Source organism: Malus sylvestris, chromosome 6 (genome assembly GCF_916048215.2).
Source record: "Malus sylvestris chromosome 6, drMalSylv7.2, whole genome shotgun sequence".
NCBI classification, from domain to species: Eukaryota; Viridiplantae; Streptophyta; class Magnoliopsida; order Rosales; family Rosaceae; genus Malus; species Malus sylvestris.
In genome coordinates this window covers 27,476,635-27,502,429 of record NC_062265.1, presented here as the reverse complement: position 1 = coordinate 27,502,429, position 25,795 = coordinate 27,476,635, and the positions used below count along the sequence as shown (strand labels likewise).

General features: G+C 35.9%; 1 protein-coding gene and 1 pseudogene across 2 annotated transcripts; both read right to left on the bottom strand.

The window, feature by feature from the left end:
• Nucleotides 1-1,750: 1,750 nt before the first annotated feature.
• LOC126625575 (uncharacterized) lies at nucleotides 1,751-7,897 on the bottom strand (annotated as a pseudogene).
• A 4,715-nt stretch (nucleotides 7,898-12,612) lies between these two features.
• On the bottom strand, nucleotides 12,613-16,743 carry LOC126625795 (ubiquitin-like modifier-activating enzyme 5). 2 transcript variants are annotated; one of them, XM_050294875.1, is made up of 14 exons: nucleotides 16,430-16,743; nucleotides 15,882-15,950; nucleotides 15,680-15,793; nucleotides 15,451-15,579; nucleotides 15,198-15,266; nucleotides 14,859-15,011; nucleotides 14,739-14,775; nucleotides 14,278-14,360; nucleotides 14,080-14,154; nucleotides 13,824-13,898; nucleotides 13,577-13,663; nucleotides 13,353-13,468; nucleotides 13,132-13,178; nucleotides 12,613-12,961 (listed from the first exon to the last, which is right to left on the bottom strand). In XM_050294875.1, the coding sequence occupies exons 1-14, from the start codon at nucleotides 16,517-16,519 to the stop codon at nucleotides 12,828-12,830; spliced, it is 1,278 nt and encodes a 425-aa protein (XP_050150832.1). In that variant the 5' UTR covers nucleotides 16,520-16,743; the 3' UTR covers nucleotides 12,613-12,827. The 2 variants fall into 2 exon arrangements, with proteins under 2 accessions (XP_050150832.1, XP_050150833.1); XM_050294876.1 differs by lacking the exon at nucleotides 16,430-16,743 and having other exon boundaries at nucleotides 15,676-15,793.
• Nucleotides 16,744-25,795: the final 9,052 nt, after the last annotated feature.

The following is a 25,795-nucleotide window of genomic DNA, read 5'->3' as shown; positions in this document are numbered from 1 at the left end:
TTGGTTTCCCATTTGCATGCCACGTGAGTGGCTTTGGGGTTTGAGTAAAAGGCAAAGGGAGCATGATGCATCATCATTATGTCTGTGGAAAAAGGAAAGGTTGATTCATTTTTCTTCTCCATTTAGCTGCAAAGAGCTGAAGAGGAGAGTGTGTGAGAGAGAGCATCTGAAGGAGAACACAAAGGAGAGAAAATATAGAGTGAGAGTGAGAAACTCTTGGGGAGAGTGAGGCTGTTAGTAAAATTCTGTGAGGGTACAAGGGATTGGGGTTTGGGTTATATTGATTTAACTCAAGTGTATCTTGTACTAGTTATTCTCATAATGAAGAGCAATATCTCTTGGATGACGTAGGCAGATTTTTGCCTAATCTCGTAAATTTCTCAGTGTATTTATTTCTTGTAATTTAAACTGTTCAACTGTGGGTCTGTAGTTTGGTGAGACAATCTGAATCTCACTTCCGCACTGACAACGGCCAAGGCACAACAATTGGTATCAGAGCATTGTTGGGCGCTTTGGTTCGTTGGAGGTCTAGATTTGTTGTTCACCATGGAATTTTTAGTTGAGCAGTTTAATGGGAGAGGCGGTTTTGCTCTTGGTAAAGGAGAGTAATGGAAGCCTGAAGAAATGGAAGCCGTGTTCAGGGATGCTTGGATCAACTGCGAAAGTTGATGTTGAGGAAGAAGAAAAAGGCCTCTTTCTTCTTACCTCACTTTCAGATTCGTACGAGAACCTTGTGAAACTTTACTGCATGGAAAGATACAGTAAGTTTGGAGCAGGTGCAAGCTTCTTTGGTGTGGAATGATACACAAATGAGACCATGGATGATGGTGGGCACGAGACTGCTTAAGCTATTCAAGGTTGGAATCGTGGAAGAAAATTGGAAAGAGGATCTGAGAGAGACAACAGGTTCAGATCCAGTTCCGGAGGCAAGGGTCCACAGTGCTACGGTGCAAGGCCGGGTGGGAGCAAGTTTGTGGCAGAAGGCTTCAAGTATGCCCTCTAGGTACTCGAAGCAACACTTCTCCTGGTGATGTTTAGTCTCAAATGTTGCAGGGGTTTTGCAGCAGGTGGAGCTATAGGATTCACAGGTGATCAGATGGTCCTGAGGTAGGAGGAAGTGTGGGAATTTTGTCTGGCTCGATGGGTTGTTGCTGGAAACGGGCGTGCTGACGAGTTTCCAGGTTGCAGACAATGAAGATGAGAAAAACCTGCTGGAGGAGACGAGGATGTGTCGAGATCCTGTCTGAAGCTAAATTGTGATTTTTAGCTTGCAGCAGCTGCATATGCATTGGCAATGACTGAATCGGAACAGGACCAACGAGGTTGATTCAGAGTGTGTATGCTGGTACGTAAGGCCAATGAGCTTTGGTGATGGGTGCAAGGATTTTTGCATGGTGTATTCGCCAAGGTGGAGATTGTTGTGATTGGCTCATATTTTGAGCTAGCAACAATTAAGTGACTTTGTGTGTTATGCTTTCGGAGTAGTGACCAAATGTGGCCATATCTCATTTCGGCTAATAATGGAAGACAATGATGATGTTTGCTTGGGATTCTTTTGTTTTGGCCTTTTTTTCTTGGTTTCCCATTTGCATGCCACGTGAGTGCTTTGGGGTTTGAGTAAAATGCAAAGGGAGCATGATGCATCATCATTATGTCTGTGGAAAAAGGAAAGGTTGATTCATTTTTCTTCTCCATTTAGCTGCAAAGAGCTGAAGAGGAGAGTGTGTGAGAGAGAGCATCTGAAGGAGAACACAAAGGAGAGAAAATATAGAGTGAGAGTGAGAAACTCTTGGGGAGAGTGAGGCTGTTAGTAAAATTCTGTGAGGGTACAAGGGATTGGGGTTTGGGTTATGTTGATTTAACTCAAGTGTATCTTGTACTAGTTATTCTCATAGTGAAGAGCAATATCTCTTGGATGACGTAGGCAGATTTTTGCCGAACCTCATAAATTTCTTAGAGTATTTATTTCTTGTAATTTAAACTGTTCAACTGTGGGTCTGTAGTTTGGTGAGACAATCTGAATCTCACTTCCGCAAACGGCCAAGGCACAACAAGCAGAACTACCTGGTCTTTTGTGCTTTGGCCATCTTTTTCTTTCGTTTCTTCAGAGCCTTCGGCACTTTAGTTTTCCGAGCTTCCCTCCTCTCTTCTTTCACCTTCTTTTTGTTCTCTTTTCTCGCAGCTTTCTTTTCGAGAGGATCCTGTGCCTTGGTTTCGGAAGAGGAACTCTGCCCTTCCGATTCACTTGAGTTCTCGTCATCCATATCAGAGTCGGATTCAGTCTCAGGATTTTCAGACTGCTCTGCTACAGCAATAGCATCTTGTTGCTGCTCTTTCTCCGATGGAGCTGGTTGACCTTGAGGAAGAGCCTCCTTCAGTCCTGTAATCGTTTTATAGTACATGTCTGCAGTGTCCTCTCCGCTAGTTAACCGTATTACATCCCACTCAGCATTCTTCACGTCATCTAATGTCTTCGGAATGTATGACTGGAAAGAAGAGAAGAAAAACATATCAATATCTCAAAAGTTTGGGTGCCCACAATCACGCAAATACGCAAAGGCCAAGCCATTCAATAAACACAGTTACATTGTCATCACCTGTACAAATACAGAGTCTGCAATTTCCTCCTCTGCAGATATATCTCCACTTGCCATAACCTTTTGTTGTAGCTGAAGTCAGCCAGTCAAACAGAGATCTTATTTAAGTTGTTTATCTATTTATTTCTTGTTTGTACGAACCTGAATTCTTTAATATTTGAGAACAAAATGGAAGAAATCAAACCATATCGAGATAACTCTCCACCGCATCATCAGAAATTGTTGGATCAACTATAAAATCAAAGAGCTCTCGAATTGTCATAACAGCTACACCATGTTTTTTGAAGAAATCCTGTATGCCGACAAATGCTTGGTAAGCTCAAAACACCAAATGCATTACTTCTACTTTTCATAAGCAATGGACGCAGAACTTTAGGAAGTGACCTCAGTATGAAGAACTTACCGATACATGGACACAATCTTCACGTAGGAAATCAAGGGCATGAGGGTGTGGTCCAAATCAACTGCTTGAGAAACGTCGATAATGTACAAGTGACCCTGCCAAAAAGGAAGGGATGACACAAGGACATCGCATACTATCATGTAAAATAAGCTCCAACTTCAAAGTGGTTAAGTGCAACTCACCTCAAAGTAAAGTGTGTTGTATTCACTAAGGTCTCCATGCACCAGTTTGCTCTTCTGATACATTGTTCGCATAGCAATAATCATCTGGCAAAAAATTACTACGTCATCACTCCGGTACCCAAAGAAAATATCAAATACAAAAAACATTTTTGCTAGTGTAAAATTAATTCAATTAAAAGTTTCCCAGTAATATATAGAGCAGCAAGCAAGAATTCAACATATATTAACACCAACCTATTTCCATTGAACACCAGTCCAGTTACTATAACCTAATCCGTCCAAAGTATAAAATCATTCGTATACAATCCAAAGACAAATCTAGAAGATCGCCTTTTAGTGAGCTTAGCAACAAAATAAAAAATAAAAAATAAAAAATCTAAGAGCTTTCAAGGCCTGAGCACATGTCCAATAGAACTATCTTAGCCAAAAGGTTCTTGTATTTAAATTATTATATCACAAATATTTTGGCACACCTCCATATAGCCTTCTCGAAGCTTGTCTAGTGATAACGCAGCATCCTTCAGACGAGGCGCTGCCCAACCTGACTTCCCTGTAATAGACTACATCAATCAAGGTTACTCTAACTAGCAAATCAAATTTTGATACGCCAATTCCGTCAGAATATGTCATATCAAAATTAGAAATACCTATGAATTCCATGACCAGAACATGAAGTCTTAAAATAACTGTAGATGGGCACCTAATTCCATTGTCCTTTACCTCTTCAAATTCCTCATCTCTTTCTCAGCCCATGTCTGCACCATTTTCCTAGGATTGCGCTTGCAGTATCCATGTCTGAATTGGTAGTCCCCTTGTACGTATCTATCCCTGTCCCTGAAATTTTTTGGCCGGCAAACAAGTAAGATATATTATAAATCTATTGCTATAAACGCACGTATGGAATCCAGCATGCTAACTGGTCGTCCTTAAAACTGAAAAGCTTTTTTTTCCTTTCTGCTTGTTCGATGATTGCATGGCCAATTTGTCAATCTTATCAAAGATAACAAGATAATAACTACAGATAAAAAAAACAAAAGGATTTAAAAATAAATACAAAAGAACCATCATACAACTACATGACTAAGCATAGAAAGATTTTAGAAGATGTGGTAAGCAATGTGCACTATATATTTCTATGCCCTAAAGAAAAGTTTCATTTTTGGAGTGTTTGTTATAGCAATGGCGTAGCCAGAAATTATTCGGTGGGTGGGCTAAGCTAAAATTATTACTACGAAATCAAACTTTTAATCTTATGTTGCCTACATAAAGTTATATAATAGTAAAAACTTGAATGTAGTAATTTAAAGCAAGAATTTTATGCTATGTTTTCTAGGTTTCTAGCCTTCAAGGCTTTCAAGTGAATAAAATAAGGAACCATTTGTGGTATGCAAGTTTTAATTTATTACTATTAAATATAGTATTGGTTAAAGCGATGAGTTTATTTAACATCTATTAGCTCTTATTATTCTTAAAAACAGCCTTACTAATAAAAAAAATCATTTATTAAGTAGAATATGACAATTAAAAAACATAAACTAACCCAAAAATTAATATTTTTAAGCTTGAAGAACCAAACTCTCCCTATGCTATAGCCTAGGGGAGCCTTGTACTTGGCTCCGCCCTTGTGTTATAGTGTTTGACATAAAAACAATGTAACATTGCTAAACTGTCAATTAGCCAATGGGACAAGCTCAAAGTGTCACAGAAAACTTAATTAAAAACCAGAATAGATGTTTTGAACACTTTAATCGCCATTTCTTGGCCATCAGATTTTGTTGTGTGATACTGTTAACCCTAAAAACTACCAAGCTTACGTGGCGCGCAGGCTGAGTAATTAATAAGCTAACTACGTCATTCAGTTGTGTACGGGGCGTGCCAACTCGACGGCCGAGCTGCTAACTTTTTGATCTTACGACGTGACCGAGGAAGGAACACGTATCGGCCTTCGAGTTCTAGAGCCTAAAGACAAGGCTACTAATTCTGCGAAGTTCACAAATCGTCGGCGCCGGATTCGGTCACAGTGATTATATTCGTAAGAGTATAAGCATGCCGAATCGACACCAGAGTATAGGGGCAAAAATACTCAAAACAGATATATGTCTTGATGGTAAACGTGGTTCGGCCGTCAGAATGCCGAACTCTAAAGCCTATCTGTGAGTATCCAATCATGAAACAACTCGGCGTTCAATGTGTCGAGCCCTAGTAGTAGGCCTGGCAAACGGGTCGTGTTAGTCGTGTTCGTATCGTTTTCGTGTAACACCTGTTATCTTAACGGGTCCTTAACAGGTCGGGTCACTTTACCCACCCGACCTGTTATGACCCGTTATGATCCGTTAAGAAAAATATTTTTCTTTTCTTAAATTTGCACATACCACACATTGTCACATAAATATTACTTCAAAACATTAAAACACATTTGTCGCTTAAGTACTACATCTACACTAAAAAATAAGAGCCTCATAAGAAATACATCCATACACTACTAATCTATTACAAATATTAAATGTGCAAGGATATGCAAAATGAAAGCGTTTTTGTTCTCAAGGTTGTGAAGTCTTTCTCAAAAGTTTAAACCTTGCCAATGGAACTCAAAGCTTAATGAAAGTGACCCACTAGTGTGTTTATTCGTACTTTCATTAAGTATAACATAAGATTTTGTGGTATCCACTAGTGTAAATATTTTAAATTGAAGATCCAATTCAATCATTGTATTCATATAGGGTCAAGGAGTGTAGTTGTAAAAAATCATCAAAATCGGAGTTAAAATAACCGTTAAATTATGATTTTTCGTTTATAACCGTCGAAAAGTTTTATCCCGTTATTTAATCTTTAAATGTTTGTTTTTTGCAATTTTTGGCGTATGCGATCTCGAAGTATATACAAACAAGTATGACGGTTAGATCATTGAAACTAGTTTCGTAGAATTCGTATCCCATCAAAACAATAAATTCACTAACACTTAAAAGTTTATTCTTACTTTCATTAAGTATAACATAAGATTTTGTGGTATCCACTAGTGTAAATATTTTAAATTGAAGATCGAATTCATTCATTGTATTCATATAGGGTCAAGGAGTGTAGCTGTAAAAAATCATCAAAATCGGAGTTAAAATAACCGTTAAATCGTGATTTTTCGTTTATAATCGTCGAAAAGTTTTGTCTCGTTACTTGATCTCTGAATGTTTGTTTTTTGCAGTTTTTGGCATATGCGATCTCGAAGCATATACAAACAAGTTTGACGGTTAGATCGTTGAAACTAGTTTCGCAAAATGCGTATCTCATCAAAACAATAAATTCACTAACACTTAAGAGTTTATTCATATTTTCGCTAAGTATAACATAAGATTTGGGGGGGTTGAATAGTGTGCCTAGGATTTGGGGGCGCACACAACTCTGGGCTCACTGGTTTTCAAAAGGGAAGGGGACTGAACGGGGGAGTGAGGGTGGAGGTAAATGGGGACAAGTCGTTCCCCCTTTAATTAATTTTTTTTTCAATCACTAAACGAAACAGCGTCATTTCAGTTAAAGAATATTTTAATTTTTTTAATCACTAAAGTAAACGATGTCGTTTTGTTTAAGGGTTTTCAGAAAAAAAAAATAAAAATTTAGAACTTTGCTGCGCAGCGCAGCAACAGCAACCCAGAAAACCAAAAGTTGCCATAACTTCTGACGGGACCAGAGGGGCGGAACCACTATTTTTGGGCTTGATTTTGGCAAGGGGAGGGGCGGCCGCCCCTCCTTGCTCCTCTGTAGCTTCGCTACTGGTGTGACTGGTACATGGGGTAGTACACCACGTGTTACTATATAAATTGTGGGATACGTGTTAAAAAGTTAATATTAATAACTTTAAAAAATAAAAAATTTCACCACTTATATAAAAACACGTGGTGTACCACTCGTGTTCCGATCACAATGAAAATTTTCTCTGGGTCTGAAGTGGGGTCTACAACAGACACACATGCTTATAATGGAGGAATGGACCGAAATTTTGACAGATCTATGGAATTAAAATAAAATCACACTTAATGTATGAGGTTGTAATTAGGGATGACAACAGTTCGGTTTGAGGACGGAAATGCTATATCTATTCCCATAATCACGAAAATTAATCATATCCATAACCGCAAATTGACCATCAGGTATTATCCATAACCATATCCACCAGGTAACGGATTCCTCATTGGTTAACAATTACATCTGACTTCGTCAATACAAAAAAAATATATTCGTTCAGTTGACGTATTATAATTTAGTAAATACTAATTTCGTCATTAAACATATGATGTATAAAATGATTCAATGAATGAATCTTATGGAGTATACATATTAAGATAAATATTGGTTGACCTTTGATATCTCTCATAAGTACCATTAAATTCCCATTGATTTTGATTCAAAATATTGAAATTTCCCACAAAATGCAACTCACACAATGCAACTTTTGTATTCTCAAGGTAATAGATTTGGTGAATAGTGAATATATATATATATATATATATATATATATATATATATATATAGGGAATTGTTATTGACACTCCAAAATTCTCATTCTACACTTCAAACTTTCTATATTTAGAAAGAAAAATACACTTGTGATGAGTGTAAAATGAGATTTTTGGAATGTCAATAGTATTTCCCTATATATATATAATACTATTATATTATATATTATTCGGGTCGAGTTCAAGGACGGATACCGATTGGGGATCCATGTAACCATATCCAAAATCATAACTGAATAATATTCACGGTTTTCCCCATATTCAAAATATACCCGAATTTTCATACCCAGATTCAATCAATTTGGACAGTTATCCTCGGTATCAAATTTAACGGTTAGAATTGTCACCCCTAACTTGTAATTGACCCAAATTTCTAAGTTTAAATGTCATTTAGGGGAAATTGAAAGTTGCAATTAATTAATTTTTTCTGTCTTCTAATTATTAATTTTTTAACATTTATTCCGTAATGCATGTGTACAAATTGCTAATACTATATATATACACACATATGTAGCTAGGGTTTAGCGAAACCCTAAAATCGATTTTAATCGACGATGAAGCGATTACAAGTAGCTCCTCCTGCTTCCGCTTCCGATGAGATTGAGAACGGGGATGCTAAAGCAATATATAGAGACGACAGATTCAGTGCTCTTCCCGATGAAGTTGTTCATCATATTTTGCCCCCTCTTCCCTTCTCAGACGTCATCCGAGTGGGAAGCTTGTCGAAAAGATGCGGGCAAGTTTGTTCCTCAATTCCCACCTTAAATTTCTCTGAATTTCCCTCAGATTCCACAGCCAACTTCGTCAACCGATTGGAGTTGCTGGCTTCCTTGGACAACTTCTTCGTGAATCGCAACGGCAAGGTACAGTTACAAACCTTTGATCTAGTGTGGGAGTTTCCGCTTTATCAATTTGAGTGGGATACAAGTTACCAACGTCCCAACGTGGAGGGTATATGAGGCACGTCGCGTTTGCGCTTCTATTAGTAATGCTGTCGAGTGTCGTCTTGAAAACCTTTCCGTTTTCTGTGGGAGTCGGTCTGCCAAGGTGGGTTGGACACTTCGTGAACCCGTTGAGTTCCTTGTTGCGTTTTCAATTGTGGGTCTCTCAAGTCTGGAGATCTTGCAATGCTTGGTACAATTATTAAAGCTCGTAGCTTTTCTACCTGCACTATCTCTAATCTGGTACGTTTGAGGTTGAAAAATGTGATGATGGAAGATGGTGAGAGATTTTGCAAATGGGTTTCGTCCGCATGCAGATTTATTAAGGAATTAGTGCTTGAAAATGTGGCTAGGTTACAGAATATCACCATTGAAAGCTCGCCTTTGGAATCATTTCAGCTGCGCTCCACTTTGGGGTGGCACCCCCTCCGCCGTCTTCATGTCTGCTGAGAAACTTGAGCATGTATCTTAGGTATCTGAGTCTGTATTGGAGAGGATACGCAACGATAAATCTTCGGAATCCGGGAGAATTTAATAATTTGGAAAAGGCAGAGCTTGACAGGGACATGGATAGCAGCACAACTCATGATCAGTTGATCCTCTCTAGAGTTCTTCAGAGTGTTAAAGTTCTTAATTTACGCGACTGATGGACTATAACAACTCTGTCCAAGGAAGGTTGCACTGAACCACCATTACATAATGTTTGGTGCTTGCGAATTAGTACTGGGATTTGTTACGGATTTGGCAACAACGTAGTCCCAACATTGGCCTCTTTTAAAAAGGCTCCCTAGTTTGAATATCTTGGAGATTTACGTATCCTATGTGTTTGGAACACCAGAACGTGGATCTGATAGGAGGTATTGGCAACTCCAAAACCTAGATTTTATATCTCAGCTCAAGGAAGTAACCTTAGAGGTTTTTGAAGCGTCTAACGACTCTAATCTATACGAGTTTGCAAGGAATGTGCTCGACCATGATCAGAATTTGAAGAAAATGGTTGTGATTTGTGAACCCAGTGAATCAAGGTTGATAAGGTGAAGCGTGAGTATTTCCGGTGCCTCAGTTGTCTTTATGAAAAAACGCTCTACAAAAAAGCCAAAGCGAGGAAGGAGAGAAGGAGCACAGCGCAGCTGAGGTCCAATCTATGCCACAGTGCCACACCCCCACCTCAGCTGATAAAAGGCTAAACAGAATTGGACATGGGAGGCTATCCCTTGACAGAATGTGAACTAGAGAGGATGGGGGTAGAATGACCCAAAAATCTGCTCGCATCCCTCCTTATATTGTGATGCAACCCAATCAGCTGGGAGACGGGCCCCTGCCGCGGTCCCTTCAAAACCATCGAAGCTATATTAGGGTTATGAAGTTTTATAATTTTGATTCCAATTTTCAAGTTCAATGTCAATTTTACATTGTGGATGTTCAATGAAATTTCTTATTTATTTCAACATTCATACTTCTAGTGAACTGAATAAATTAGTATACTGGTGTGATTTCGATGGATAGTTTCTTGGTATTTTTGTCGTTGTAGGAACAAATTATGCTTGGGCATAAGGAATTGAATGGGCTTTTATTTTTCGAACTTCCTCAATGAAAAATTAATCATCAAATGCTTATATTTGAGAAAAATTAATTATCACATTCTGATTGAGTGCATGTTTGTTTCTCAGCAGTTGAGTTATAAAAAAGAATCGAAATAGCAGAATTGCATACTTTAGTGGCACTTGCACTTGGGCTTAGCAAGCATCTCACAAATGCATAATGTTTGGTAGTACTTTGGTCTCTTTTTAGTTTTAAACTGTAAATCTCATGTGGTTGCTAAGAACTTGCATTTGAACGAGGAAATTTAGACCAAATTTATTAGGAATGCATTACAAAATTATATGGAGATTTGAAAAAGACCAGGCCTAAAATTCAGAGAACTTTCAAACGGCTCCTGAATGAATCCTAAACCAAACGAGGTAACTTGACAAATCTAATCACTTTGAGATCTCCTCTTCAAATCCCACACTTAGTGACTTTCCATGGATAGATAGAAGTTAGAATACAACTTTTGTAGATCATGTCCTTATTTCAAGCATAAATATCTTCACTCAAAAACTTCATTTATAAATACAGAAGGGTGGACAGCACTCCACCGAGGCATTTGACAGTGTATGATTGGAAGCATTATTATTAGACTCTACAAACTCTGGCTCTTTGGAATCCATGGTGACTTTGCCTTGCTTTCGACCTTCGGCTCTCAGAGGCAAACCTGCAATCAAACATTTTTACATTATATATTCACCATACTATATATTTTATGAAGAAAAGAAAAGGAAAATTGACTGAAACAAGGATTTTATAAGCAAAAGGCTTTTTAGCCAAAATGGTCTATGAGATTTGCATAACACATCACTTTGGTTCCTGAGATTGAAAATCATGTTGATGGAGGTTGTAGTTTGGGTGATGTGGTTACGAACGGTAGTGAGAGTGGGGAGATGCTAAAGTTTAGGTTGTGGGTGCTGAGAGACTTCCAATATAGGTCTATATTTACAAGAGGAGATTGTAGTAATTGTCCTTCAACTTTAACTGAATTTGGAGTAATGATTTATCAACTAAAAATATGTGACCAATGATTCCTTACTTATCAAAGATTCAAAATGTGCAGATATGGTCGTTTTTGTTAACTCCGTCAGAAGTTCCGTCAAAATGGAGTCACGTGCCATGCAATAAGATTGAAGGGAAAATTTGGAAAACCAAATAAGAAAATTGTAGCAATAGTCCATCAACTTTAACTAAATTGGAGTAATGGTCCTTCAACTTTAACTCAATTGGAGCATTGGTCTCTCAACTTTAACTCAATTGGAGCATTGGTCCCTCAACTTTAACTCAATTAGAGCAATGGTCCCTCAACTTTAACGACCATGACATTTTGACAAAAGTTCTTATGGAGTTGACTAAAAGAAGTATGGCTAGACGTTTTGATGGGTTAAGAGATCAATAGTAATAGATTTTTAGTTGAGAGAGACCAACGTTCTAATTAGTTAAAATTAAGAAACTAATGCTATAATTTTCTCAATTTATAAATTATAATAATTTTAAAAAATGACCATAAACTCTTAAAAATAGAAAGACTTTTGTCTCGTGTGCAAATATCTTTAAAAAAAATAAAAAGACCTTTGCCTCATGTGCAAACTGATCCCATCGATACGTTTTGATATTTATTTTCTTCCCAAAACCTTTTAATTAATAATATTATATAGAAGAGAATTGTTATTAATACTCCAAAAATCTCATTTGACACTCCAAACTTTCTATAATTAGATAGAAAAATACATTTGTAAAGAGTGTACAATGAGATTTTTTGAATGCTAATAACAATTCCCTATATAGAATTATTCAATTTTGTATGCACAATAATGTTTGTCATCTATGCACAATATCGATCGAATCGAACAAATAACAATGATATTTTATGCACGTAAGGTGCACCAAATACTTTTTATTTTTGCAAGTTGGGTACAACATTTTGGATGAAATTAATCATCTAATTTTAGGCCCTAGTTGCTAAAATGATTAGCTCTTAACACATGATTGATATTTGAGCGATATGTCGTCCCCGATGAAATTTGATTTTGGTAAAGATTTAATCAAAAAGTTTGAACCACATGGTTATGGGATGACACAAACGTCATCGATATTTGAGGGGTTCATACATAAAATATTTCCCATCACATCCGCGGTCTCCAACTCTCTCTAAAATGCAAGTGGTCCTTATCACAGTAATGAAAATGTGTTGAACCCTTACATGATGGTGTGGATTTAAACCTCATCAGTGATTAATCTAACATCTAATCTAACAACATCTATCGTTTGACAAAAAAAAAAAAACTCTCTAAAGTCGTATGCAGCCGTTGGGACAGAAGTTTATGAGAATTTAGGCAACACACAAAGTCCAAAAGGACAAACCAAACAGGCATACATGATTAATAAGTCCGAGGAGAATAAATTTGAGAATTTAACTGGAAATTTCAGATAATGTAACATTAAGAAACCTCCATGTCTTTAATGTGTGAGAAGTTAGTATTATCCATCTCATGTACACCCCACTTCTGGGTGTGACTATAACCTTAAAACCACGAAAGCTACGGGTCGATTTCGATTGCTAAAGCAATAATTGGGATGGACTATATCAAAGAAGAACGTCTACGATGTATTCAAGAATTTAGGGCCTCAAGTTGCTTTCGAAGATCTTCTAGGTCGTCGATGGTACCCTCTGTAGCTTCAGTTGGCGGTTTTTGGAACTCATCTGCACTGGGGAGCTCGCGAACAAGACCTTCTGGAAGTGCATCTGAGACCAGATGACAGGTGATGATGAGAAAACAAGTGATTCATTAATTTGGAAACTCATACACAGATCAAAAATAAGGAATTGTAAAACCCTACAGAATTTCAATTTTAAAAGGTGGGAAAGTGTTTGAGTGAAATCAATAGAACTTGAAACATTAAAGGATAAATCACCTGAAGTTTTGGCCTCTGCACTTTCCGGCTCGGTATCATCAACGACACTGCAAACAAACACAAACCGAACGTATGTTTTCATTTCCATGAAACTAGTCCTCCGAACTGCATGTCGGTCTTTTTATATGCAACTTAGGAAACATCCCTGATGTGCGTAGGTATTAACATGAAGAAACATTAACTACTTAATATGAAGAACGTTCCATTGTTGGTAGAAGTACCTTATTTCCCATTCATTATCAAGATGAAGCGGAGATTCCGGAACTGATGATGCTTCAGCTTCCATCTTTGCTTTAATTGCAGCATCCCTAGCTGGCTTTACAAGCAAGTATTCTTTCTGCGCGGTAGACATTGCCTCAGCGTCAATGACAAACCAATTAACCAGATGTTCAAATAATCATTAGATTCAGTTCGGGTGCTCAAGGCTGGATCTTAGTTTCTTTACCTGCCGTTCCAGACAAGCAAAATTAGAACACTGAGGGTTTGGCTTCATTTCCATAGTTGGGAAGAAGTCTTTAAGAGAATTATATCCCTACAACCAAGAAAATCAAAATTTAGGCGGATCAGCATGGAGCAGTGACACAGCATTTGATGCTAAATGTTAAAAATATAGATCTATGAACTTACCAAATCCTTCAAGATGTTTTTGCCAAATAAAAGCAGAACAAGAGAGAATACAACATACGACTTACCAAGTAAGGGGAGACGTTTCCGAAGTTCAGCAAGTATTTTAGTGTATTTTGGACTAGAAGCCCAGCAACAACTCCCTATAAGATGAAACGAAAGTTAGTTGCTATTGCTATACAAATAACAGCTGTACCATTGTCCATACTACCACAACATAAATCTGAAGCAAAGTACCAGTGCAAACCCAAACACTAATAAATTTGAATAACAAAAGTCCCAAGAAAGGAGAGCCACCAGAGATTGGAAGGGAAACCTTCTTACCATAGTGGTAGGTAAAGATGCAGCACAAACCCCTTCACGCTTAAGTGTACGTTCATCCACTCCAGATGCTACAACCTAAGGAAGAGATACAGAAGAAGAAAAAAGTTATCACTATTCCAGCATTCATGTTCCATATTTCTCACTGAGAATCCTCCAATCCAACATCATCAAAATTCAAACAAAAACAAAAAAGCATACCAAAGGTGGTGCACATGCAAAACATGCAGTTTCACCAGGAATCAGCAACTGAATATGGCCTGAAACGGCATCCTCAGACACACCTGTCAAAGTTTATGTTCTTCATGTGAATTTCCACGTAAATTATAACAAGATTTCGTATAGATATGTATTTCAAAAATTCTCTTTTTTCAAGATATAGCCTGTATGCCTCTTTGATTAAGAAAAACACATGCTGGATAAAGTTTATATGTCTAACAAATGCGAGTACCATATATTTCATACATACAAATGATACAGGAACATATATCTACAGCAATGCATCTGATCAACTGTGCACTTCAGCCTTGTATATCTGATCTAGATGTGGGTATCTTAGGTCCTGATTAGATCTCACCAAAAATGAATCTCAATGCATGTTGCACACCATGGCACTTTCAATTAATGCTTAGGGTAATACAATTAGTAACTACTTTGCTTACCAGACTCCATCCATGTCTGATTCAGTTCATTGCAAGCCTGTATCAGACGGGGAAAGAAATTAGACAATAGTTTTCTTGGAGGCAGAAGGAACAAAGACAACTAACTATATAACCTCATACCTGATTAACAGCCATTCTTGCTTCATAATTATCAACACAGCTTAACACAAGGTCTATTCCAGTGCCTTCTTTATTCGGGCGAAACGATTTATTTTTTAAACTACACATAAAGGTATCAAAACCTTGCACTGTTGTGATGTTCAGTGTATAGCTCTACACACAAAGAAGTTGATCAGCATTGTTATAAAATATAGGCACTATGTTTGAACAATTAAATATACAAGGATCCGTAATAATAGCATCAACATATAATCCCTCATCTACGCCTATAGATGGAATTGGATGCATTTTACAGACATAATGAAATTAGATAGAAGAAAAATCATGAGAAATGATTACCTCGAGTATAACATCGGGATTTATGTCTGAAAGGGTCTGTACAGCAGCATCTGTTTTTGTCATGCCACTCTGAAAAAAAAATCACATTAAAATTAGAAATTAGAAATTATTTTTAATCATTAAGTACTTGGAAATTATAATGATGACCGCAGCACCTAACCTTTGAAGCAGAAAATGACATGACTGAGACAAAACTAGTGAAGACAATTTTCAATAACAAAGAATGACGAATGAGAAAAACAAGTATCATTACCTGTTCTGGTCGAAAGAATAACCTATTCATGTTAGCTAACTCTACTTTGTCATAATCATACAACAAAAGGCGACCAATACCACATCTTGTAAGCATCTCAGCTGCTACACTTCCTACACCGCCTACTCCCTGCAAACAAACCAAATAGGACATCAGGCATTGATATAACAAAATTAAATTTCGTTCTACAATAACAGAAGGAACACTAAAAGAGGAGATAAATACAGACAACAATGGCAACTGAGAAATCCCGTATTCTTTCATAGTTCTCCACAATACCCATCCTCTGAAGTGCCATAAGCCTACTGTAAGGATTGCTATCTACCACCTCCGCGCTCATATCCTGTCAACACAAACATGTAATGCATGAACCAACAATACAATCATCATCACACATTTTGACAATGATAGTAGATAAACTGTAAAATTACCTTCACTTTTGAACGCCGGACAGGTCCAGACTTTGCAAGGCTCGTAAGGCGTTCTACGTGCAATTGTAGCTACAAATTACATTTTTCATGAAGCAAAAAGAAAAGTCAGTTCTACAAGAAAAAATTACGAAACTCTAGTAAACTTATCAGCATTCTGCGAGCAGAAACTCAAGTTCCCGGTAAAGAACAACAATCTAGTTAATTTTCATAAGTTAAACTTCACGCTAAATATATATAATTAAATATCCTTGTTTCTTTCTCTTAATTTTCTCAGGAAACAAACAACTACCAAAACACTAAACTAATAAAACATGGAATCAATAAACAAGCAATCCTAATCAAAGAATTACGCATATACTACTGAAAATTATCACAGATTAGCGATCAGAACCTGAATTTTCACATGAACAATTAACAATATCTAATAAAACAACAAACTGATCCGTTTCAGCCAAATCAAGCAGCTAATTCGATCGAAACCAATAAAATCCAAAGCTCTCACAAATTCTCATCTGTATCTCAAACGAATCGGAAATGCGAGATTTCACCTTATCGATTGGAGCATGATGAGAAGGATCGGCCAGCGATCTCTTCAGCGATTCCAGGTCGTTCAGCATCTCCTTCAGTTCCACCTCCATTGCCTCTCTCTCTCTCTCCCCTCCCTCTCTCTCTAAAAAACGCTCTTAAATTCGGTCCTATTCGGAATCGCCACCTTCCTTGCGAGAAGCGTTTACATGCGATGCACTTTACCGTTGCGAATTGTATTTTTATTTTTTTTTTGGCGGAATTGGAATTTGGCAGCGAAGGAATTGCCGTCACCGTTGCCACTTGCCAGAGCTGGTCTGTGAGTCTGTCAGACTGAGAGTGGACCAACAACCTGCTCTGCTACCGTTTGCGTTGTTGGGCCGAGTTGAGGCCGGCCCAATTATAATTTGGGCTGGAAATTGGGCTCACGTATGACAGCAAAGTACGCTTTTGGGGTGTTGGGACGGAGTTCCACTTTCGTTTTTGTTGATTGACGAAATTAAGCTATTATTATCCTTGGTCAAATTAGTAAGCTACACGACTTAAATTGTGACAATTTAGGGATGTAATCAACTGGTATATAAGGTTAAAGTTGAACTTCGTTGCCAGTAGCAATATGGCTAGTGATATTCCTCGTCAACTAAAGTGGGAGGTTTCATGATCAATTCACTTTGATGATAAGTTTGATATCTAATTATTATGGATGCTTCATTGTACATATTAGCCTAAATTTCGCACCCTTAATGTAGAATATTGTCGTATCAACAGTATAACTACATCCAAACTACATGATTCAAGTCATTATTTAGCCTTCATGACTACGAATACTATTAAGAGTGTTGTTATTTGGACCACATTTATTAATTGCACTATTGACGACTGTCTAATACAAGTGAATTTCATGTACATAGCAAAGAGGAACACCTCTATTAGAGAAGTGATTAGCAATGTAATATGTAGAAGTGACCAAAAAAACACTTTTGCATTAAAGTAAATTACAATTTGCACCTTCAAGTTTGAGTGCAATTGAAACCTCATACATAATCTTTAAAACATTACAATATCATATACAAATTTATGTTTTAGTTTCAGCATCATACATCTGTTACATTTTAATAATCAGTTTCGCTATTAAATGAAAACGTGGTAAACTAAAGGTGGAGCCCACATTTTTTTATTAAGGAGTTTGGTGGAGTGATGAATTGGTGGGATGGATGTGGTTGATGGGTGGGTGCAGGATTGGGTTCTTGTCAGAATCCCTATACTCAGAATTGATATAGAAGAAGCGTTGGAGGTAATTGGCAGCATACTCGTAGTCTTGGATGTAGAAGGCCTGCTTGACGCCATCGATGCAGTTGTTGTGCTCAACGATGGCGTCAAGCTGGAGGAGCGTGGACTTAACACGGAGTTGCAAGTGGAGGTGACGTTGGAGAGGACGTGGTCAGAGTTGGCCTTGACAGAACCTGGGGAAAGAGGTCGATGCCTCGTTTCCCGTGAAAATGTTTAAAAAAAAAACATTGGCACACAAAATTATTGGTTGTGTCTACATGGAACAAATTTGACGGCCACATTAACAAAAAAGTGGAACCCGTAGTTTCTATATCATCATTTAACGGTCAAATTGACATATTGATAATAAATTTATGATATTAAAAGTAAAGCACAAGTTTGTGTATGATATTGTAATGTTTTAAACATGAGGTATAAAGTTGCAGTTATCCAAACTTGAGGATTTAGAATGTATTTTCTCTTTGTATGTTATGAATTAATGTAAAGGTGGAGCCCAAAGTGAAAAAAACCTTTCGACTTCCTTGTAACATTGTGTGCAATTGTGCATCCCGACTTTTGTTCCTGCTGGCGAAATTTCAGATGGAATTATCAATCATACAGTTTGATACGCCACCCCAACAGCCACCACCCAATTTTTTGTCAACCATATATTTCCATGTTTTAGTGGGTCTAAATTGTAGTCTTGTACAACTTCACACACTTTTCGGTTTTCATTTTGTCCTCTCTAGAATTCTAGGACCATTTTTATCCTAAAGGAAAATTGATGGGAAGTAGGAACATATTCTTTGGTGCACTGAACCAAGTAAAAGCTTTCATGAACTTGGCCTAATTCAATCCCAGGTATAATAGTATATGTTCGTGATTGAGATACGATTGGAACTGAACTCTGAATCTATTCTAATTTTATCACATTCTCTTCCCGTTTAGGACAACACCAAACGCAACTCATATACAACTTTTACTATGATGAATCCCATGTTCGTCATCAATCTAGATGTATTCAATCTTACGTATATCGTGTGTGTGTGTATTATAATATATATATATATATATATATATATATATATATATATATGTGGGGTGTGTAATGTGTGGTATTTACAAGGTTGTCATTGTGTAGTTTTTGGCTTTGACCAAAAATAGACAAGCAAGCTGTTGTCACTTGTCACGTATGCAACCTTATAGCTGCAATAGCAACAGTAAAGCTCATGATAAAATCGATAGCGTACCACATATCATGGTATTATTCATCTATATGTGGCCTTAGCGTGCACAAAAAGCAAGGTGTACTCCTAGGTTTCTAGCTTCACAATTGATCACAATCCACATTTTATGACCTAAAAACCTTAGCCAACACTATATCGATCGATCGATCGCACAGATTTTGTGTCAGTTCGGATGGTAGCAGCCGAGCTTTTCGGCCTCAGCATGCCGCGGCAAGAGAAGCAACAGCACCATCCATGTATCATTACAAGAATGAATGCCAATTAAGTAGTGCAGTTTCACTGCATATATTCTTCGTTTAGTAGTGAAATTATTGTTGCACAAAAGCTGCAGATATATGGGTCTCTAAAAATTGTTTGGATAGATTTGGGAATCCTCAACAATGAGCATTGTTTCACAAATAATTTAAGGTTTAAATTTCTCATTGAGTCTCTTTCACTCAATATGCATGCATGTGAAGAGAAGCACTTGGCGTTGTGATTATGCCCATCAACATGAGTTATAATCACTTGTAAATTCTCTCAACAAATGTTTACGCTATTTTTGAATAGAGCAGCTTATATGAAATGAATTAACCACTAAACGACATTACTTGCTTAATAACGAAGTATTATATGTCAATTAAAAACTTATGCATGACATACAATAACTTAATAAATCTGTTTCATATATATCCATATCGGTTTTAAAAAGTGGCGTATCCTTCTCTCTCAAATTCTCGTAAGCACACAAAATAGTTAAATTAAGATGTGGGGAACTTTACGTCAGTCAGTCACTGTCATTCCCTCTTGAGTTGCGAGGTCAATAGGCGAAATCTATGACACTCAGAAATTTGCACCATGCCCAGGTATTTGAGAAAACAACCATGTGAATATAAAACAAGAGCAAATGACCGACCATGCCCTAGAAGTTATCTAAAAAATTATTAATCCCTGATGATGCATCTTTGCTTGTTATTATGGCTAATTAGTAATTAACCCCTCCTAATTATAATATATATATATATATATAATATAAATATCTGTGGGTATATCTGTCTCTTTTGAAATGTGGGTTCTCACTTCTCATTATGTTTTTTCTGGGCAGGAGACGATGAAAAATATTAAAACAAATATTTAATCGTATAATAGTTGCTCCAAAAGGACCGTTTAGTTAATTAATTGTTAGTTAGTGTGTGTTCTTGCGTATAGATTTATATATTAGTACTGTCGTTGCAGACTCAAGTGAGGTCTTTATATATTAATTAAGCAGCTAGTCATCTGATTGGGATAACTTGCAGAAGAAGATGAACATTATTTAGATGTTTATGCAGCACGCAACGCAACCACGTATATAATTGCATCGCATGGATGATGAACAAGTTAATGTCGACATTTTCTATTAATTTTATCGTTAAATAACTTTCTTTATCAACTGAGATTAATCATGGCTGACTTCTAAGTTCTATATCGTTCTCTATCAAATGGAATTATTAGTTGTCGCCCAAATTTCCTTTCCTGCTGGAAATTTTAGTGAAATGTGATACATATAGTATTACTCAAGTTTCACACATAAAATCGTCCATGCATGTAGAGATTTTTCACAAAGTGAATTTTACATTTTACATAATGACGCCACAATGGAATGACAAACATATCCTTTCTCTACTTAAAGTTAAATCGATATCTAATATCGTAATGCATACGATCGAGTTCATACTGCACATAAAAGTATAAAGAGTAATGTGTTAGGTAGATCAAATTTTAAACCAAATTTGCAAATCATGTGATGTGTCACCAATACAAAATAAGCACGTTAATCAACACTTAAGTAATAATTCAATCATCAACAACCACATCATATGATTTACATAATTTGGTCTGAATAATTAGTCTCTCTAACATTACCTAAGTATAAAACATGTCACCTAGATGAGCCATCACACACCTAATTAAAAGATGTGGACAAGGGTTTGGTCGGTAATATGGTACAAATCATTCTGATTAACAAATTAATTTGTCATTTGTCACTTAGCGTTAGCGTAACAAAACTATGGCCGGACCCCAAAATTGAAAAGATCTAAGTCTACTTTCTCACGAGGCTTCAGTAATGATGCATGTATATAGCCATCTAACTGGTTCTAATTATTTGAAGTCTTTAGCATTAGCCATATGTAATCCATTAAACGACGTCGCAACTACCTGAAAAAGCTTAAATTGATTGATGACATTGCCACCTTAACCTAATAGGAAATAGATTAAGCCAAGTGTTTGAATATGCAATTAGCCTAATAGCCTCCTTTCCAGATTAGCTTAGTGGTATAATTGTGTCTTGGACCAAAGCACCTACATTGCGACTACTTTACATCATGGGGATTTGAATTAATTAATTAATTAACCCTTGATTTAGCTCCTTGTTTTTTGATTAAGATTGAGTTAAACAAAATGATTATAAATCTGAATAAATAAATAAACGATAAAGCCTAAAGAGATACAATTGTTAAATTGTTAATATCTGAAATGTCAAAGGTGGATGCATGCTTGTGGCAAATGGCGGCAACGCAGCACTCATTTTCCACCTAACTATTTTGGAAATGGACAAGATTTGTGTTCCACCAACAGATCCACATCTTCAAGCCTTATCCAAATCCTCATTTCGATAACCAAACAGTAGATGTTTGGAATTTTTTTACTATTTTTGGTATTCATTTTTCGTTCACGTCCCTACGTACAGATGTGAAATATATATGTATCCACTTTAATAACTTGGTTTGCAAAACTTTCCCACCTTACAACTTGCACCGTCATGCCCTAGGGTATGTAATGTGTAATCAAGATAAAGATGGGGGCAGATGGAGATATCGTATTAGGGCTTTGACTCTGATGAAAAGTTTTGAGTGCATGAGACGGTAATATTAGAGTGATTTTTTAAAGGATCGGATCAGAAATAACAAAGAGCATTCTCAAGAAGAACTGTTTCTTTGTTTTATGCATATAAATCGTGAAAAGGTCTCCAAATTGAATTAATTTTTTTTCATATATTATCTTTAAATGATGATAGAAAGCATGAACTATTCCGACTATGATGTTGAGATGGTAAAGATTTGTTATTCGTAAGTAGGGAGGACAAGTAGGTTTTTCTATGGGAGAACACAAGTATTATCATTCGGTATATGCTTTTGTATAAATTCATTCAATTTCGTGGTATACTATAGTATGTTTATACTTCTTCTTTTTTTTATACACGTGTATGATTAATATAAAAACCATGAAAGAAATGTAACCCCAACTAACAATAAAATACAAAAATTAATTACAAATTACATAACTTTAGAAAATAAGTAACATTAAACATCAAAATATTTCATAATTATTTTACCGAAATAAGTTTGAAACAGTTGGAAACTTTTCAAATCGGGAATTCGGAATTGTCGAATTTTCCCCATTTCAACTTTTCAGAATAAAAATACTATTCCAACTTGCACCCTAGGTAATACTGCCACGTGTTATTTGTATGAGTGACGTAATTAGTTTATTTCTAAATTAAAATATTAATAAAAAGTATGTATATAAAATAAACAACTAGATTAGTAAATACTACATAACAGTATTTCAAAAAGTCTAGAAAAATGCCTCCTACATTATATAATAATCCCCAACAACTAATATTTGCATGAAAATTTGAAACTTAAACAATGGTTTATGGTTTATGTTCCTTTCAAAAAAAAAAAAAAAAAAAAAACAATGGTTTATGTACGTGACATGACAACTTCCACGTTTAATTACAAGAGAAAAGATAAGACGCGTATATATTTTTTTATAAAAGGTTGTGAAACTTTCACAACTCTCAGTTTGCAACTTGCACCACCATGGGCTAGAGTATGAAATGTGTAATGAATCGATGGGCGATGGGGGCAGATATAGACATCATATTAGGGTTTTGACTGTCATGATTTTTTTTTCTTCATATAATCTTAATACCGTTACATCTTATAGTATGAGTGTGATTATTTTTTTTTTTTTTGTTGACAATGTGGCATAAGCTCTAAAAAAATATGGAAGACATAAGAATATCATGAGACTACAAGACCTCAACTATAATTGCAACTAGCAACCGATAACAAAAAGAATGAGCTTGCTCAAAAAAACTGGACCCAAACTGCATGATAAACTCAAACGAGTCAAATCATCACTAACAAAATTCTTTTCACTATAGTGAAATTGGATCCATCCAAGTTACAGCTCAATAAAACATCTCAACTTCAGCACATAGAATCTCACCTCAACCAAAATTAGCACAAAAATACTTAATATTATTAAAGTAAATACGTATTATTACGTAAATGAGTTGACAACATCACATGGTACTATTACGATCCGTTCACAAAATTTATCATACATCAAATGAGATTATACTTATTACAAGAGATTATACTTGCATGAATATTCGAAACTTACAAAATGGTGAATGTATGTGCCGAACTTCCACCTTTAATTCAACGAGAAAAAAGGATATTCATGCACACATTGGTTGTTACAAGGTTGTTTGGATTGAATAACGTAAGGTCTTACTCTTACCCAATTTTCTGATGGGGGTTAAGACCGAGAACATGATGAAAACTTAGACCCTTCGACTTGGAAAGTTTGGCTTTTTCGTCGCTCATACAGACTGCGCTAAAAATAAACTAATAGTCAATATACATGTTTTTCATGCTGCTTGCCATGAGAACGAAACATATATTCTGCAATCAATAAAGTTATTTAGACACACAAAACAGATGTACATTTACTGACGTATTTTTCAATAGATATAATGTTACTATTCTATGTAGAACCCACGTACGTAAAATAGTGTACTAACACGTGTTTTAGTTTTGTACATTCAAATAACATCACTCTTAAATTATTCTGTTTTTTTTTATCAACTGTAAGGGAAACTACCAATCCCTTCTCATTCTATTTGGATTAACCCACAAATTGTGGGCAAATACACTTATAAGCATATAAACATTTATATATTTTTTTCCTTCGCACATGATCCACGTGCCACCAGTGCCGGTCCTAGTGCCCTAAATTGTCGCCAACCACCTTCATTGTGGCCAAAACTTTTTTCCAATCGCTGGAAAATTTCAAAAAAAACAAGCAATATGTGCAACTTTATAAGCTTCAATTATGTTTTGTTATGTGAGTTTATTATTGTTTTGGATATATACACACTAAAATTAGAGAACATATGAGAAAATTCATTACGAAACATGTTTTTTTGAAGGTCGATGTTGGATGGTGACATTTAAGACTCAAAAATTTTGAATGGCCGATTGCAGAAAACTTTGATCAACCGGTCGTAAGAAAAGTTTGGCCGGCTGAAAGAATTGAGTGACAATCATGTAATTATTTTGAGTTATAATAGTACTTATAGAATTGTTGTGGTTGACTTTTTCATTGGTACCTAAACTGAAAACATGATATTTTAGCTAAAAGTTTTTTAAGAATTGGTACCTATAAGATTCCGTATTTTTATTCATGTGTTTACTAAAAAACAAGAAATAAAAAGTAAATGCATCTCATACCCGTTGTATTCCTTGAATATCTAAAAAGTAAAGGTATGAGATAACTAAGATTATCTCCAAAGGAGATGTCAAATTCTAAGTGAAATGTCATGTAATCAAATTTGAAAGTAGAAGCAATCTCCAACCGATATGTCAATCTTATGTGGATGGACATATGAAAACGTCTCCAATGGAGATGTCAAAAGGTAAATATCAAATTTTAATTTGATGGTTGACGTGGCAATGTCAGATTTTTTTCTCTTTTCAACCGATATATTTTTTTTGTTATAAATTATATTTGTAGAACCCATTTTAAAAAGAAATCAATTACAATAAAGTTTCAAGATCTATAATTGGTGCATAAATGGGAATCACACAATAAAATAATTAAAAATTATTTGACATCACCTTTTCTCATATGTTAAATTTGACATATAAAAATTCATATGTCAATCCACATAGGATTTGAAATCTCCTTTGGAGATATCCTGAGAAAATGTGATGTCAAATAATTTTTAATTATTTTATTATGTGGGTCCCATTACTACATCTCGTTTGGATGTACTTTTAAAATGATCGAAAGCGCTTTTAGAGAAAATGTTTTTGTATTCCAAAAGCACTTTAAGTGCTTTCTACAAGAAGCACCAGTTATGTGCTTCTTCCACGAATCACTTTAATTGTTTCTCTAGGATTTATAAGCATTTTTACTAAGGATTGTTTCCAAAAATATTTTCACCAAAAGCACTTTCAGTTATTTTAAAAGCACATCCAAACGAGCTCATAGATCTTGAAAATTATTTTAATTGATTTCTTTTTAAAATGGGTCCTACAAATATCATTAATAATAATAATAAATAAATAAATAAAAACACACCAGGTGGAAAAAGAGAAAATTTGACATTGCCACGTCAGCCATCAAATTATCATTTGACATCTCCATTGGAGATGCTCTAAAACAGACAACTTATTCTATACTCATTCATTCTTATCATCACACGGAGTGAACATATCCTAAATTATTATTATTTTCTTTATCCAGTTGCAATAAAAACGAAATACGCGCAAATAACATTTTGGTCAACTATAAACATGGATTTGTTTTTTTCCTAACAATGGAATTGTTTTTTCTTAACAAATGGATTTGTTTTCTTAACTATAAAACTAAACTGGATGTTAAAAATCTAATGGTGGTCGGAGGAAGGCTGAAATGCTTATGTGAGTCTTTCTGGCTCCCTGAAAGGGTGGGCTGTTGTAGCAAAGCCACTGGCTGATCCTTATTTTCGATGAAAAAAATTCCAATGATGTCCAAGTGTTATATATTTTGACCATCCTTGTAGATTGAATCTAA

Bases quoted from the DNA above. Each gene is read 5' to 3' on its own strand.
- LOC126625795 (XM_050294875.1), bottom strand. From the start codon at position 16,519: ATGGAGGTGGAACTGAAGGAGATGCTGAACGACCTGGAATCGCTGAAG. The intron at 14,361-14,738 runs GTAAGCAAAGTA...AAACTTTGACAG, and splicing joins TCAGACATGGATGGAGTCTG to GTGTGTCTGAGGATGCCGTT. The intron at 13,179-13,352 runs GTACTTCTACCA...GTTTGTTTGCAG, and splicing joins GATAATGAATGGGAAATAAG to TGTCGTTGATGATACCGAGC.